This window comes from Staurois parvus, unplaced genomic scaffold (genome assembly GCF_062004578.1).
Source record: "Staurois parvus isolate SC_StPar_1 unplaced genomic scaffold, SC_StPar_1.0 ptg000337l, whole genome shotgun sequence".
Taxonomy (NCBI): Eukaryota; Metazoa; Chordata; class Amphibia; order Anura; family Ranidae; genus Staurois; species Staurois parvus.
In genome coordinates, this window is record NW_028318133.1 from 515915 (window position 1) to 533394 (window position 17480).

At 44.3% G+C, this 17480-nt stretch overlaps 1 protein-coding gene across 1 annotated transcript in view; it reads left to right on the forward strand.

The window, feature by feature from the left end:
• Positions 1 to 2305: 2305 nt before the first annotated feature.
• The window catches only part of LOC149457051 (coagulation factor VIII-like), a 114675-nt gene continuing 99500 nt past the window's right edge, over positions 2306 to 17480 (forward strand). The window contains exons 1-3 of the mRNA XM_089684135.1: positions 2306 to 2500; positions 14283 to 14386; positions 15323 to 15445. Of these exons, the coding sequence (XP_089540261.1) occupies positions 2367 to 2500; positions 14283 to 14386; positions 15323 to 15445 (361 nt within the window). The 5' untranslated portion in view covers positions 2306 to 2366. The remainder of the gene's footprint in view (positions 2501 to 14282; positions 14387 to 15322; positions 15446 to 17480) is intronic.

Below are 17480 nucleotides of genomic sequence, written 5' to 3' on the forward strand. Positions count from 1 at the left end.
CATGCATTGTGAGATGACCGGAGGTGATTGCATCAAGTGAGGTTTCCTCCCGGGTGGCAATCTAGTGGATGGGAGCCTGGAGCCTTGTGTAACATTGGCCACAACCATATTGTGCATTATATGACTTCCGTATAACTTGAGTGATATATTTTTTGGTAAGCCTTTCGCTGTCTCTGTATGGTGGTGGAGACTTATTTGGTGCGGGACTCACATCACCCATTGGATCTGTCTGAATAGAATTGTATGAACTATTGCAGCACGTGTGGACTTTTGCCATCGCTATTGTTATGTTAGTTGTATTTTGTTTCTTTTATTTCGTATGTTTTTGGTTATGGTTTTTGTTTGCATTTATTTTAGTTGCACAGTTTATATATGCTACAGGAGTTGTTTAAACTGGTTATACCATAGCAGGTATTGGAGACTGGGGACATGCTATATAAGTTGTTGAAGACTGGGGACATGCTATAGGAGATGTTGGAGACTGAGGACATGCTATAGGAGTTGTTGACGACTGGGGACATGCTATAGGAGTTGTTGAAGACTGGGGACATGATATATGAGTTGTTGGAGACTGAGGACATGCTATAGGAGTTGTTGACGACTGGGGACATGCTATAGGAGTTGTTGGAGACTGGATGCCTGCTACAGGCGATGGTCTGAGCCTGGAGGCATGCCATAAGAGACTGGGGACATGCTATAGGAGTTGTCAGAGACTGGAGATATGCCATAGGAGTTGTTGGGAGACTGGGGACATGCTATAGGAGTTGTTGGAGACTGGGGACACGCTATAGAAGTTGTTGTGGACTGGGGACATGCTATAAGAGTTGTTGGGAAACTGGGGACATGCTATAAGAGTTGTTGGGAGACTGGGGACATGCTATAGGAGTTGTTGGAGACTGGGGACATGCTATAGGAGTTGTTGGAAACTGGATACATTCTATAGGAGTTGTTGGAGACTGGAGACATTCTATATGAGTTGTTGGAGACATTCTATAGGAGTTGTTGGAGACTAGGGACATGCTATAGGAGATGTTGGAGACCGGGGACATGCTATAGGAGTTGTTGGAGACTGAGGCCATTTTATAGGAGATGTTGGAGACTGGGGACATGCTAAAAGAGTTGTTGGAGACTGGGGACATGCTATAGGAATTGTTGGAGACTATGGACTCCCCGTAAGAGTTGTAGACTGAGGCCATTTTATAGGAGATGTTGGAGACTGGGAATATACCATAGGAGTTGTTGGAGACTGGGGACATGCTATAGGAGTTGTTGGAGACTGGGGACATGCTATAGGAGTTGTTGGAGACTGGGGACATGCTATAGGAGTTGTTGGAGACTGGGGACATGCTATAGGAGTTGTTGGAGACTGGGGACATGCTATAGGAGTTGTTGGAGACTGGGGACATGCTATAGATGATGTTAGAGACTGGGGACGTGCTATAGGAGTTATTGCAGACTGGGAACAAGTTATAGGAGTTGTTGCAGACTGGGGATATGTTATAGGAGTTGTTGCAGACTGGGGATATGTTATAGGAGATGATGGAGACTGGGGACATGCTAAAAGAGTTGTTGGAGACTGGGGACATGCTATAGGAATTGTTGGAGACTATGGACTCCCCGTAAGAGTTGTAGACTGAGGCCATTTTATAGGAGATGTTGGAGACTGGGAATATACCATAGGAGTTGTTGGAGACTGGGGACATGCTATAGGAGTTGTTGGAGACTGGGGACGTGCTATAGGAGTTATTGCAGACTGGGAACAAGTTATAGGAGTTGTTGCAGACTGGGGATATGTTATAGGAGATGTTGGAGACTGGGGACATGCCATAGGACATGTTGGAGACAGGGGACATGCCATAGGACATGTTGGAGACAGGGGACAAGTTATAGGAGTTGTTGCAGATTGGGAATATGTTCTAGGATCTGTTGGAGACTAGGATATGCTATAGGAGTTGGAGACTGGGACATGCTATAGGAGATGTTGGAGACTGGAGACATGCTAAGTGAGTGTGGCTCTTGGACCACAGGTTGGGCACCAGGGATGCAAAATGTGTGCATTTTTCTGTAAAGAGGGGGTGCAGGCTGGGACTACCTATTGAAGACATTTGTCATCAGAGGTTCATCCATCATTGAATTGTTTTCTCAGCTATCTATATTTAAGCCCGGACCTCAATAGCCGCGTCACTTTTTGTGTTACGCCAGTGCCAATTTTCCTTATTAGCAATCGGCATCAAAGGGCAGTGCAGCACACGCCACACCCTTGGTTTCCTGATGTGGGATTTCCTTCCTTTTCAGAAAAATTTTCTTGAATGGTATCAACTTATTAAGCGAACGTAAGGAGACCTTCAGGATTAAAAGGATCCTCAATGGGGCCCCTGGTTCTTCTTCAGCTGTTGACTTTCCTTCACTCAAGTGATGGGATCACAAGGACGTTCTATATTGCGGCTGTGGAACAATTCTGGAATTATAAGGAAGGTGCTATATTTTCTGTGGGACAAAGGTAAATATACATCATCTATATATGTTATCTATATATATCTGCTGTCACCAATTTTTAATGCCAATCATGGCTTAAAGTGTATGTCCAGCAAAAAATGTATATTTTTAGTTTTGGATAGCATAAGGAAAGATTAGAAACCCTGCTGTGTTTTTCTTCTATCTGAAGCTCCATTAGAGAGATTTCTCTTCACTTCTTGTCCCTGGTGACAACCAAAAACCTTTCTATGTTCATTACATGCCTTATATTAGATCCAGTCATGTCATCACTGGGTCTCTGTGCTTCTTTATGCAATGCAGGCAGATCACGGCTGGTGGGAGGATCCAGTAGGGTGTTCTACATACAGTAGCTTTTTAAAAACATCATAGGACCCTATTTCAGTACTCCTCTCAGTGTAGTTCAAATTGCCAATACCAGAAGGCGCTTGTAAAAATTAGACATAGGCCTCATTTCCAGCTGGTAGGTAGCCACCTTCCCCCAGATATGGCTTTATGCTGCCCATAATGTGGTTGCACTGTGATCTTGTAGGGTCTTAGAGAATTCAGCTGTAAAGTCATCAGCTTTTAGGGCTTTACCCGCTTGCCAAGAGCCTTGGCTGGTGATGGTGCTGAGGACATTTTCAAATGTGGGAGGTGTAAACTTTAAGCTTGGACCCAGAGGCTCCAGGTGAGGATTGGGTGGAGGATAAGGCTGGGAACAGGTCTGGGGGTTGTGGAGGATAAGGGTGCCACACAGACTTTGCAGGTGAGAGCTGTGAGGTCATTGCCACATGTTGGATGTTTTGATGGTAAGAGTGGTCATGGAGGTGGGTGGTTTTGGGGTAGGGGTGGCTGCAATCCTAGGTAGGCGAGGATGTTGAAGCCTAGCCTTTTAACCCCATTGTAAAAGTCAGTTTGTTATATACCGGAATATAGTCATAATGGTAGGCGTAAAGGTACAGGCAGTTAACTGCATGTGAAAGGAACAGGTAAGAGTGATGCTCAGGGTAGAGGTGGCCATAGAGGCTTGGAAAATGAGAACGTTGAGGGTAAGAGTAACAACACTTACTTGTTGGGTGAGGGTGTTAAAGGCCGTGTCAGATCTGGGTAAGGGTGGCATATCTATTGAGTGATGCTCAGGGTGGAGGTAACCACAGAGACTTGGAAGATGAGAACCTTGAGGGTAAGAGTGGCTAACACATTTTTGTTGGATGAGGGTGTTGAAGGCCGTGTCAGATGAGAATGGGGTAAGGGGTTGGCAACAGAGACTAGGTAGGTAAAAGTACTGAGGTTGGGGTAGGGGTGACTACAAGCCTAGGTAGGTGAGGATGCTGAAGCGTGAAGCCTTGCCATTTAACCCCATTGCAAAAGTCAGCTAGATATATACCTAAGTATTGTAATAACGGTAGGCCTAAAGGTAAAGGCAGTTAACTTTGTGTGAAAGGAACAGGTATGAGTGTTGCTCGGGGTAGAGGTGGCCACAAAGTCTTGGAAAATGAGAATGTTGAGGGTAAGAGTAGCAACACTTGCTTGTTGGGTGAGGGTGTTATGGGCCGTGTCAGATCTGGGTAAGGGTGGCATACATACTGAGTGATGCTCAGGGTGGAGGTAACCACAGAGACTTGGAAGATGAGAACCTTGAGGGTAAGAGTGGCAACATTTGTGTTGGGGTAAGGGTGGCATACTTATTAAGTGATGCTCAGGGTGGAGGTAACCACGGAGACTTGGAAGATGAGAACGTTGAGGGTAAGAGTGGCCAACATGTTTTTGTTGGGTGAGGGTGTTGAGGGCCGTGTCAGATGAGAATGATGTTGGGGAAAAGAGTATGGATGGTGATGGGGTAAGGGTGGCAACAGAGCCTAGGTAGGTAAAAGTACTGAGGTTGGGGTAGGGGTGACTACAAGCCTAGGTAGGTGAGGATGCTGAAGCGCAAAGCCTTGCCATTTAACCCCATTGCAAAATTCAGCTAGATATACACCTAAGTATTGTAATAATGGTAGGCCTAAAGGTAAAGGCAGTTAACTTTGTGTGAAAGGAACAGGTATGAGTGTTGCTCAGGGTAGAGGTGGCCACAAAGACTTGGAAAATGAGAACGTTGAGGGTAAGAGTAGCAACACTTGCTTGTTGGGTGAGGGTGTTATGGGCTGTGTCAGATCTAGGTAAGGGTGGCATACCTATTGAGTGATGCTCAGGGTGGAGGTAACCACAGAGACTTGGAAGATGAGAAACTTGAGGGTAAGAGTGGCAACATTTCCTTGTTTGGTGAGGGTGTTAAGGACCGAGTCAAACGAGAACGATGAGGGAAAGAGTGTGGATGGTGTTGGGGTAAGGGTGGCATACCTATTGAGTGATGCTCAGGGTGGAGGTAACCACAGAGACTTGGAAGATGAGAACGTTAAGGGTAAGAGTGGCCAACACATTTTTGTTGGATGAGGATGTTGAGGGCCGAGTCAGATGAGAATGATGTTGGGGGAAAGAGTGTGAATGGTGTTGGGGTAAGGGTGGCAACAGAGATTAGGTAGGTAAAAGTACTGAGGTTGGGGTGACTACAAGCCTAGGTAGGTGAGGATGCTGAAGCGTGAAGCCTTGCCATTTAACCCCGTTGCAAAGGTCAGCTAGATATATACCTGAGTATTGTAATAATGGTAGGCCTAAAGGTAAAGGCAGTTAACTTTGTGTGAAAGGAACAGGTATGAGTGTTGCTCAGGGTAGAGGTGACCACAGAGGCTTTGGAAAATGAGAATGTTGAGGGTAAGAGTAGCAACACTTACTTGTTGGGTGAGGGTGTTAAGGGCCATGTCAGATTTGGGCAGGGGTGGCATACCTATTGAGGATGCTCAGGGTGGAGGTAACCACAGAGACTTGGAAGATGAGAATGTTGAGGGTAAGAGTGGCCAACATGTTTTTGTTGGGTGAGGGTGTTGAGGGCCGTGTCAGATGAGAATGATGTTGGGGGAAAAAGTATGGATGGTGATGGGGTAAGGGTGGCAGCAGAGCCTAGGTAGGCAAAAGTGCTGAGGTTGGGGTAGGGGTGACTACAAGCCTATGTCGGTGAGGATGCTGAAGCGCAAAGCCTTGCCATTTAACCCCATTGCAAAAGTCAGCTAGATATATACCTAAGTATTGTAATAATGGTAGGCCTAAAGGTAAAGGCAGTTAACTTTGTGTGAAAGGAACAGGTATGAGTGTTGCTCAGGGTAGAGGTGGCCACAGAGACTTGGAAAATGAGAAAGTTTAGGTTAAGAGTAGCAACACTTGCTTGTTGGGTGAGGGTGTTAAGGGCCGTGTCAGATCTGGGTAAGGGTGGCATACCTATTGAGTGATGCTCAGGGTAGAGGTAACCACAGAGACTTCGAAGATGAGAACGTTGAGGGTAAGAGTGGCCAACACATTTTTGTTGGATGAGGGTGTTGAGGGCCGAGTCAGATGAGAATGATGTTGGGGGAAAGAGTGTGAATGGTGTTGGGGTAAGGGTGGGAACAGAGATTAGGTAGGTAAAAGTACTGAGGTTGGGGTAGGGGTGACTACAAGCCTAGGTAGGTGAGGATGCTGAAGCGTGAAGCCTTGCCATTTAACCCCATTGCAAAAGTCAGCTAGATATATACCTAAGTATTGTAATAATGGTAGGCCTAAAGGTAGAGGCAGTTTGACTGGGTGTGAAAGGAACACGTAAGAGTAGCAACACTTGCTTGTTGGGTGAGGGTGTTAAGGGCTGTCAGATGTGCATTAGGGTGGCATACCTATTGAGTGATGCTCAGGGTGGAGGTAATCACAGAGACTTGGATGATGAGAACTTTGAAGGTAAGAGTAGCAACATTACCTTGCTGGGTGAGGGTGTCAAGGGCTGAGTCAAATGAGAAAGATGTGGGGGAAAGAGTGTGGATAGTGTTGGGGTAAGGGTGGCATACCTATTGAGTGATGCTCAGGGTGGAGGTAACCACAGAGACTTGGAAGATGAGAACGTCGAGGGTAAGAGTGGCAAACACATTCCTGTTAGGTGACGGTGTTGAGAGCTGTATCAGATGAGAGTGATGTTGCGAGAAAGAGTGGTCATAGGTGTGGATGGTTTCAGGTTAAGGGTGGCCACAAAGCCTAGGTAGGTAGTAGTGTTGAGGGCCTTTTCAAGTAATCCTCATAGTAAAAATAAAATCTCCAGCTATAATGCAAGGAGAGATGATGGATATGTGAGTAGAAGGCAAGGCCGTGGGTGTTTTTAAGAAATGTCGGTCCACAACCTTGGGAACTACTGTGTTCACATCACCGCCCCACTACTATCAATGGCATCTTGAGCAATCCACGTCATTGTCGTTTATCTGAAGATGAACTTTGAGCTTCCTCCCTATTGAGTTGCTTAGTAAAAATCAGTCATCTACCTGAATATAGTCATAACAGTAGACCAAAAGGGGTTGATTTACTAAAACTGGAGGGTGCAAATCTGGTGCAGCTCTGCATAGAAACCAATCAGCTTCCAGGTTTTATTGTCAAAGCTTAATTGAACAAGCTGAAGTTGATTGGCTACCTTGCACAGCTGCACCAGATTCTGAGTGCTCCAGGTTTAGTAAATTTCCCCCAGGGGTAGAGGCAGTTGGACTGGGTGTGTTCAGGGTAGAACCTGCCACAGAGCCTTGGAAGATGAGAATGTTGAGGGTAATGCAGGCCATAGACGGGCCATTTATCGGCCGAATTTTCGTCCAAATGAAAAATCGGCCGATATTCACACCGTTAGTGGGGCAATGCCGTCGGCCAATTTTCACGGATCTTCTCATTTCTTTTTATCGGTCATGGTGGAAAATCCAAGAAAAACGGCCATTTTTTGTAAGCACTGGTGGCAGCATCCATGGCAGCAATGACCGATATTTTGTTTATCGGCCGACAATTTGGCAGATAAACGGCCCATCTATGGCCAGCCTAAGAGTGGGAACCCATCCTTGTTAGGTGAGGGTGTTGAGGGCAGGGGCGGACTGACAACACATGGGGCCCCCGGGCAATAGGGGATCATGGGGCCCCTGTGTCCTTGCCCAAACTCAAAAAAGCCTATGAAAAAGGTACCAGGGGCATCTCATGGGGCCCCCTACTGACCCCCCGGGCAATAGGGGATCATGGGGCCCCTGTGTCCTTGCCCAAACTCAAAAAAGCCTATGAAAAAGGTACCAGGGGCATCTCATTGGGCCCCCTACTGACCCCGGGCCCTCGGGCAGTGCCCGAGTTTCCAAATGGTCAGTCCGCCCCTGGTTGAGGGTCATGTCAGATGTGGGTGGAGGTGTGGGGTAAGGGTGGCAAAAGGTTGGGTGTCGGTGGTGAGGAATCTAAGGCCTACCTCATATCCTTGCCAGATGAAAGTGAAGTTGTTTGTAATAGAGGTCATAGGGTGAATTGGAGTAAGGGTGGCCACAGAGCCTAGATAGATAATATTGAGGGCCTTTTCATGTAACCCCCATAGTAAAAATAAAATTCCCAGACATCATACAAGGAGAGGTTTTCTCAAACATTGCCAGTGGAGATGAGGATGTGGGTAGAAAATAAGGCTGGCATGTTTTAAAGGAGGTGTCTTCAACCTCGGAAACTACTGCATTCATATCACCACCCACTATCCTATAATCAATGGCATCCTGAGCAACCCATGTTATGACCTTCTGGAAAAAGGCCTCCATAGCCGAGTTAAGGGCCGTGTCAGATCTGGGTAAGGGTGGCATACCTATTGAGTGATGCTTAGGGTGGAGGTAACCACAGAGACTTGGAAGATGAGAATCTTGAAGGTAAGAGTGGCAACATTCCCTTGTTGGGTGAGGGTGTTAAGGGCTGAGTCAAATGAGAATGATGTGGGTGAAAGAGTGTGGATAGTGTTGGGGTAAGGTTGGCATACCTATTGAGTGATGATCAGGGTGAAGGTAACCACAGAGACTTGGAAGATGAGAACATTGAGGGTAAGAGTAGCCTGCACAGCAGAGTTGGGAACATAAACATTGTAAATCATATAGTCACTAAGAACGAACTTTTGAGTTTGCTCCTTATTACGTCAATATGTATTGATTTAATGACAAGTAGCAAAAATGTATTTATTTATTACAGGTAGTTATATAGCAAGGTCAATGTTGATTGACGCAGCATTTACGTATTAAGATGGCCACCCCTACCCTCTACCATCCAAGGACCTCACAAACAAGAATTTACAGAATTCTCTCTTTCTGTTGTATGTGTTTCTTGTAGTATGGCGAAATCAACTTTTACTTTAGTCAGTTATCAAGTCTAGAGAGATTATGGGCAGTTGTTTGCCCCAGGACAAGAGCCACGATGGTACTATTCCATCAAAACATGGAATGCAAAAACAGGTCCATGTGGGGTGTTTGAGAAGAAATGGCCACCAAAATGGATAACAGGAAACATGAGGAAAAGAGTCCATCGTAATCTGGAAGCAGGGGCGGACTGACCATTTGGAAACCCGGGGACTGCCGGAGGGCCCGGAGTCAGTAGGGGACCCCATGAGATGCCCCTGGTACCTTTTTCATAGGCTTTTTTGAGTTTGAGCAAGGCCACAGGGGCCCCATGATCCCCTATTGCTCTGGGGCCCCATGAGTTGTCAGTCCGCCCCTGTCTTGAAGACTTAAAGGAGGTGGTGGTTGAAGGTAAGGATAGGCGGGTCAGATCCAGGTAGGCAAGGACGGCTAGAAGAGAGTGGTGTTGAGGGTAACGACACCACATAAAGGTGGTTGCTGGCTGGTTGTTTTACCCTCTAAAAAAAAATAAAGTATCTTTCCACATACAATCAACCACCAAAATAAATGAAGACCAGGGGCGGACTGACCATTTGGAAACTCGGGCACTTCCCGAGGGCCCGGGGTCAGTAGGGGGCCCCATGAGATGCCCCTGGTACCTTTTTCATAGGCTTTTTTGAGTTTGGGCAAGGACACAGAGGCCCCATAATCCCCTATTGGCCGGTGCCCCATGAGTTGTCAGTCCGCCCCTGATGAAGACCTACCTACGAATACCACTCCCCGAGACAAAAGCCCATTTTTTTCTTTAAATCCTTTTACTACCACCGCTGTAAGTCTTATGGAGGTGACAGCGGTTTCTGGTGACACCTTTGTGGACAGGGAAGGAGCTAATAGAGCACAACCTGCACGCCATTAACTCCAATGGCATGAGACATCATTAAAGAGTGTTGAATGTTCGCCCCTCACAAAGAAATGATAGGTCTAACAATGGAATGTTGGGTGTATTGTAACACTGAGAGACAGAATACAACAACAAATTCAGCAGAAATGCGTCTAACAAATGATGACTGATCTGCATGTTCATGAGGGAAATAAGGATTTGATCCCCTATCATTCAGCAGGATTTCTGGCTACCAGGTGTCTTTCATACAGGTAACAAGCTGAGATTAGAAGCAGTCTCTTAAAGGGAGTGCTGCTAATCTCATTGTGTTACCTGTATAAAAGACACCTGTCCACAGGAGCAATCAAACCATCAGATTCCATACTCTCCACCATGGCAAAGACCAAAGAGCTGTCCAAGGATGTCAGGGACAAGATTGTAGACCTACACAGGGCTGGACTGGGCTACCAAACTATGGCCAAGCAGCTTGGTGAGAAGGTGACAACAGTTGGTGCAATCATTCACAAATGGAAGAAACACAAAACAAGTGTCAGTCTCCCTAGGTCTGGTGCACCATGCAAGATCTCACCTCGTGGAGTGTCAATGATCATGAGAACAGTGAGGAATCATCCCAGAACTACACGTGAGGATCTTGTCAATGATCTCCAGGCAGCTGGGACCACAGTCACCAAGAAAACAATTGGTAACACACTACGCCGACAAGGACTGAAATCCTGCAGTGCCCGCAAGGTCCCTCTGCTCAAGAAAGCACATGTCCAGGCCCGTCTGAAGTTTGCCACTGAACATCTGAATGATGCAGAGGAGGACTGGTTGGAAGTGTTGTGGTCAGATGGGACCAAAATCGAGCTCTTTGGCATCAACTCAACTCACCATGTTTGGAGGAGGAGGAATGCTGCCTATGACCCCAAGAACACCATCCCAACTGTGAAACGTGGTGGAAACATTCTTCTTTGGGGGGGGTTTATCTGCTAAGGGAACAAGACAACTGCACCCCATCAAAGGGACGATGGACGGGGCAATGTATCATCAAATGTTGGGTGAGAACCTTCTTCCCTCAGCCAGGGCATTGAAAATGGGTCATGAATGGGGGTTCCAGCATGACAATGACCCAAAACACACGGCCAAGGCAACAAAGGAGTGGCTCAAGAAGAAGCACATTAAGGTCCTGGAGTGGCCTAGCCAGTCTCCAGACCTTAATCCGTGAAAATCTGTGGAGGGAGCTGAAAGTTCGAGTTGCCAAACGTCAGCCACCAAACCTTAATGACTTGGAGAGGATCTGCCAAGAGGAGTGGGCCAAAATCCCTCCTGAGATGTGTGCAAACCTGGGGGCCAACTCCAGGAAACGTCTGACCTCTGTGATGGCCAACAAGGGATTTGCCACCAAGTACTAAGTCATGTTTTGTGAAGGGGATCGAATCCTTATTTCCCTCATGAACATGCAGATCAGTCATCATTTGTTAGACGCATTTCTGCTGAATTTGTTGTTGCTATTCTGTCTCTCAGTGTTACAGCAGGGGAGCAAATATGCATTTCCTTCACTGTATATATATATATACTGTACACATCTCTCTATATATATATATATATATTTGTATAAATCTATGACTATCAATATTCCCGTGTGCTGTACTCCTCCTATTGTCCAGATATTCCCGTGTGCTGTACTCCTCCTGATTGTTCAGATATTCCGATTCTGAACAGATGGGACGTCATAATTCTCAGAACAGTCGAGTTAAAAATAAAAGTCTCCTATATCTGATGATTCTTGTCAGTAGCTGTTCCATGTTTCTCTGCAGTCTGCCGGCCATCCCAGTATCTCTGCCGGCCATCCCAGTATCTCTGCCGGCCATCCCAGTATCTCTGCCGGCCCAGCATTGTCTGTGGTTGGGTTGCTCTCGGCCTCCTCTAGAAGATAACCAGAAGGAAGGAACCATTTACATCATGCTGGGCCTATCATCAGCTCACATTCATGCATGACACGAGTAATGTCAGTGTAACACTTCCAGGTATTTATTACCTGTCATAGAGAACACAGTACCCCCCCCTCCCCCCTCCCATGACAATACCTTTACCTGCTTTTCAGACGGTACCATCTTTATTCAGGCATCCTCCAGGTTGGCATCTACTACCTTGGACTGGGAAGCTGGCTCAGAGATCATATACATTTGGTGTCTGCGAAGTTCTTGGCTGTGTTTATAAATGTCTGACACACATCAGCCCCTGCTGCAGCTGGTGACCTTGTTACAATGTTGCAGCCTGCTTCTTTGCTGTCCAGTCGCAGGCCCAAGTCACTCCTTCCAGGCACCAGCGCACTGCTGGCATGAGGGCTCTTGAGAGGAGTACTGAGGCACATCGCTGTGATGTTTTCAGTAGGTTATATACAGCACCCTGCCAAAACCTCCCACCAACCATGATCTACATTGAGAAGCACAGAGACCCAGTGATAACGTCACTGGGTCTAATGCAGGCCATAGACGGGTCAAATATCGGGCGATTTTTCGGCTGAAAAAAAAAAAATCGGCCGATTTTCGCACTGTCAGTGGGTTAATTGGTTGGCCGTTTTTCGGGGTTTTGGCACATTTCTTTTATCGGTCAAGTTGGAAAATTCGCAGCCGATTTTCCCGGAAATGATGGGCAAATCGGTGGATCGTTTTACCGATAAAAAATCTGCGCATGAGCCGTGACCTGCAAGAAGAAGTAAAAGAAGAAGTGAAAGAAGAAGAATAAGAAAAAGAAGTAAAAGAAGAAGAAAAAAAGAAGAAAAAGAGGAAGAATAAGAAGCAGAAAAATTAGAAGAAGAAGAAGAAGAAAAAGAAGAAGAAGAAGCAGAAGAAAAAGAAGGCGAAAAAGAAAGAAGAAGAAGAAAAAGAAGATGAATTCCAGTCCGCTATTATATTTTATCTGAAAAGTATCGCGGTTGCAACAATTTATCCATTTGTATCCGAATAAAAACATCTGTATCCGAAATGGATACAAATAGATACATTGTGGCAACTGCAAGACTTTTCATATAAAATATAATAGCGGAGCTCTCTGCAGGGACAGAAGTAATTAAATGCCGGCTGTAGACGGGATGAAAATCGTCCGTTTTTTTTAACGTTGGTGGTAACGCCGGCCGATCGAATGACCGATTTTTTCGTTTTTTTAATAAAAAAACATCCGGTTTTCGACCCGTCTATGGCCTGCATAAGGCCTCATGCACATGGGACATTTTCGCAGCCACTTTTAGGGGTGTCCGTTGTTTTTTATTATTTTTTACAGCTTCCAGACTCCCTTACATATTATCCCATGTGTCCATACACACATAGACTTTTAGTGGCAGGGGCTTTTAGGAGCTGCGAAAAAACTCCAGGAACAGAGCGTACTGGCAGAAAAAAAAACTCTTGATGTGCGTTCAGGCCAAGCTCGTTTATCGCTTGAGTGTTACTTCATTTCAATTATGATTGTGGCCAATAAAACGAATTACCTCCCGAGCGCTTGACGCCTGTAAGCGCAACCTAAATGCTTGTCAAAGTGTTAGATGCTTTTCCAAGCGTCAGGCGTTTTTTCTGCCGAAACGCTGCGGCCAAGAGGAGGAGCGTATTTAAAACACATTGTGTGCGTGTGTGACATAAATGTACAGATTTGAGTAGATAAGATGTGACCTGTAGAATATATGATCATGTAAATATAGTTCATTCCGTGTCATTAAAGAAATATTCAGTCATAGGTATTCAGACACAGATGGTCACCAATTAACATCTGAAAAGACAGAGCAGCTTCCTCAGGCTGGAAGTGACACCTGGGTGCTAATAAGGTTTTTCCCCTTCTGGGGAAACCAGGAAGGAAACGGCTGGAGACCGGTTGGCTTCATGATAGCGGGAGACCAGAGCTTTGAAGTATATAAGGGGATCAAAGGAGTATGTTTCATCTCTCATAAAAGCTAAAATATTAGTTGCAGAGAGATGAAAATACTTCCTTCTGATTGGGCACTATGTGGGCTGCATTGGCATATAAATCTATGTTTGTGGCCTATGTAGAATGCCAGGAAAATGCAGGAAATGGTTAGGTGGCGCTGGATTGCGACAGTCGAACAGTGATTGGTACTGTCGCGATCGGACTGATGCGCTGGTGTCGGAAATTCAATCCCCGACTTGGTGATTCAAACCGGTCTTGGTCCAATTGACTTTGGGCAGTTCAGCACCCAGAACAGCCTGTGGGTGGGTACAGGAACACCCCCCAGAGTCGATTGGCTAAGGACTAATGTCCAGCCCGCGTCCATATCCCCATAAATTGAGGACCCGGATATCTGGACATTGTGATTCGTATGGAGCTGGTTAGATTGACTAACGGATTGCTGACTCTCCCTGACTTGCTCCAGTCACAGGGTAAATCTTGGTAAAAGTTTTCTCTCTGTTTCTTATTCCCTTTTATTTTATAGTGAATAGTCAATGGTCAATGTGTCTTCTTGTATTTTTTGTAACTTTTTATACTTTGTACATATTTTATGCACTGCCCACTTTCGGGATATTAAATCTTAAAATTAATAAGTGACTTCTGGGTATTTAAGCTCCGGGTCATATCTCCGGAGAGATTAGATTGGATTGTATTTTTGTGCCTTTGTATGCTCGGTCAAGTTCATTGCCAATCTGTATGCAATTGCACTGTGTAGATGCATTTTTTTTGTAAGCGAATTGTTCTTTTACATGTTACAGGGAAAACGTGAGGTCGTCTGGCGCTCCGATGTACAAAAAAGCCATCTTCGCGGAATACAGCGACGCCTCTTTTACGGACCCGAAACCAAGGGCACCCTGGACAGGTAGGAACACTGACACCCTTGACTGTCCTCAGCCTTTGGTGCTTTGACACAGGAGCGGACTGACCATTTGGAAACTCGGGGACTGCCCGAGGGCCCGGGGTCAGTAGGGGGCCCCATGAGATGCCCCTGGTACCTTTTTCATAGGTTTTTTTGAGTTTGGGCAAGGACACAGGGGCCCCATGATCCCCTATTGCCCGGAGGCCCCATGAGTTGTCAAAAAGAAGAGGATCGGGGTTGCTCTGTACAAAACCATTGCTCGAGCAGCCTTTCCTGTCCATTCACGCACAGACCGCGGCTCGGCCCCACCCCCTGCCCTTTCCTCATTGGCTGTGACTGACAGCAGCAGGAGCCAATGGCTCCCACTGCTGGGTGACCCATAACATGTTTGTTTTGGGTTTTTTTTTTTTTTTATTACAACCTTTAGACTCTCTTTAAGGGTCTATATACCCCCCATGGGAAGTATCTCACCTAAACTGAAATTCCTATTGCAGGGAATTCCTAAAATCTGATTTAAGCTGACCTCTGGAAAATTCAGTGGGCTGATCCCACAAGCCGGAAATGACATTTTAGGAGGAGTTCTGCACATCAACAGTGTATAGAACTCCCCCAGGCTGCCATATTGCCTTGAATTTCACAGAAAAAGACAGCAGCCGCAGATTGAAAAGGAAAAGTCATTTGTAATCATTATAAATTACAGCATGGCTTGTGTAGCAATTGTATATGTTCTAGTATTTTTTTTATTTTTTTTTTCTTAATTTTTTCCTCTTTATTTATCTCATTAAAGTGGATTTCACCATTAAGTGCTGTAATATATTTCTATTTCATTGCATATTTAAACTGCGTCTTTTGCATTCAATATATTTTTTATAGGAATCATATTTTTGCTAATTTGTCTTTTCTTTTTTTTTCTTTTTTTTTTTCCTTTTGCACTTTTAGGTCTACTGGGTCCTGTCATTCGATTAGAAACATTTGATTCTGCTATTATCCATTTTAAAAACTTAGCAAGCACCCCGTACAGTCTGCACGGCATCGGTGTTTCATACACAAAGAGATCAGAAGGTCAGATATATGGCCTTATAGGGTAGTTCTGTGCATAATGAGCATTATTAATTTTTTTATAATAGAAATAATTATTATTATTGTTATTAATTTTATTATTATTATATACCTCCCAACATTATATAGGCAAAGGCCACACACCTGCCAGGCCCCCAATTACATGGACTGTCTCGGAAACTTGTTGTGTATCCATCACTGTTCCATTGGATTTCTTTTTTTATATATAAACATCTCGTGGCAATCCAATGTAACTACATTTTGTTATTTTTCACGTCTGCAAATGGTATATTCCAGTTTACCTGCATGTTGGGGCTAGTTGCCCATATGGAAGAGAAATCTATTTCCAATATATTTATTTAAAAAAAAATTATACATGCGACATATATTTACAATACATTGGCCTACGCAAATATATTTTAACATGTATTCCAAAAATGTAAATTAAAATATATTAAAATTAAATTAGAATAAAATATATTTTCCAAAGGCATCTATTTAAATATATTTTTTAAAAGATATTTTCCAGATATTTTTCAACATCTAAAAAAATGTATTTAAACATAGATTAAATATACTTGCAAATGAATTCCAAATTTACATTTAAAAATATATTCAGAAAACATGCTGAAATATATTTCAAATAGTATATTCACAGATATATTGAAATATATTTTTGAAATATATTGAATATGGCCAAAATTGTAGTATTTGAAATATATGTCAATATATTTGGGAACGATATATTAAGAATGTATTTTTAAAATATATTTAAAATATATTTTTCTTCCATGTGGGTGGTTTAGCCCTTGGACAGACCCCTCTATCTTCTTCATTTTTCCAAAGTAAGTTACCATCTTTCTATGTTGGGTTAAACTGCCATGTCTTACTGGAGAGTTAAGCTGTCTGTGGAGGGTGTCTATTCAGCAGGTGACTATACTGACCGGAGGGACTGAGGTCTAAAGTAGGTATGTCAACGCATAAAGTGGTGCTTGAGACAGAATGTGGACCATGGAAAATAAATGAAAAACTGACTGGACTTCATCACTATTTTCCCTACCCAGATGGAAGAAAAATATGTTTGAAATATATTTAAAAAAATAGTCTTCCCAAATATATTGACATATATTTTAAATGCTACAATTTTGGCCATATTCAATATATTTCAAAATATATTCCAATAAATATATATAAAAAGTATGTGAACCCCTTGGGATTCCGTGGAGTTTTGCATGAATTGGGCATAAAATGTGCTCTGAACGTCATCTAAGTCACAAGAATAGAAGAACACAGTCTGCTGAACATAATACTACACAAACATTAGATGTTGCCATGGTTTAATTGCACATAACATGTAAACATTCACAGTGCAGGGAGGAAAAAGTATGTGAACCTTTGGACTTAATAACTGGTTGACCCTCCTTTGGCAGCAATAACCTCAACCAAACGTTTCCTGTAGTTGCAGATCAGACCTGCACAATGATCTGGAGTAATTTTGGACCACTCCTCTTCACAAAACTGTTTCAGTGTAGCAATATTCTTGGGATGTCTGGTGTGAATTGCTCTCTTAAGGTCATGCCACAGCATTTCAATTGGGTTGAGGTCAGGACTCTGACTGGGCCACTCCAGAAGGCGTATTCTGTGCTGTTGCAGCCATTGTTTTGTTGAATTACTTGTATGCTTTGGGTCATTGTCCTGTTGCATCACCCATCCTCTGCGGAGCTTCAGTTGGCGGACAGATGGTCGTACGTTTTCCTGCAAAATGTCTTGATAAACTCTAGAATTCATTTTTCCATCAATGACAACAATCCGTCCAGGCCCTGAGGCAGCAAAGCAGCCCCAAACCATGATGCTCCCTCCGCCATGTTTCACAGTGGGGATGAGGTTTTGATGTTGGTGTGCTGTGCCTTTTTTTCTCCACACATAGTGTTGTGTGTTCTTCCCAAACAACTCAATCTTGGTGTCATCTGTCCACAGTATATTTTGCCAGTAGTGCTGTGGAACATCCAGGTGCTCTTATGCAAACTTCAAACGTGCT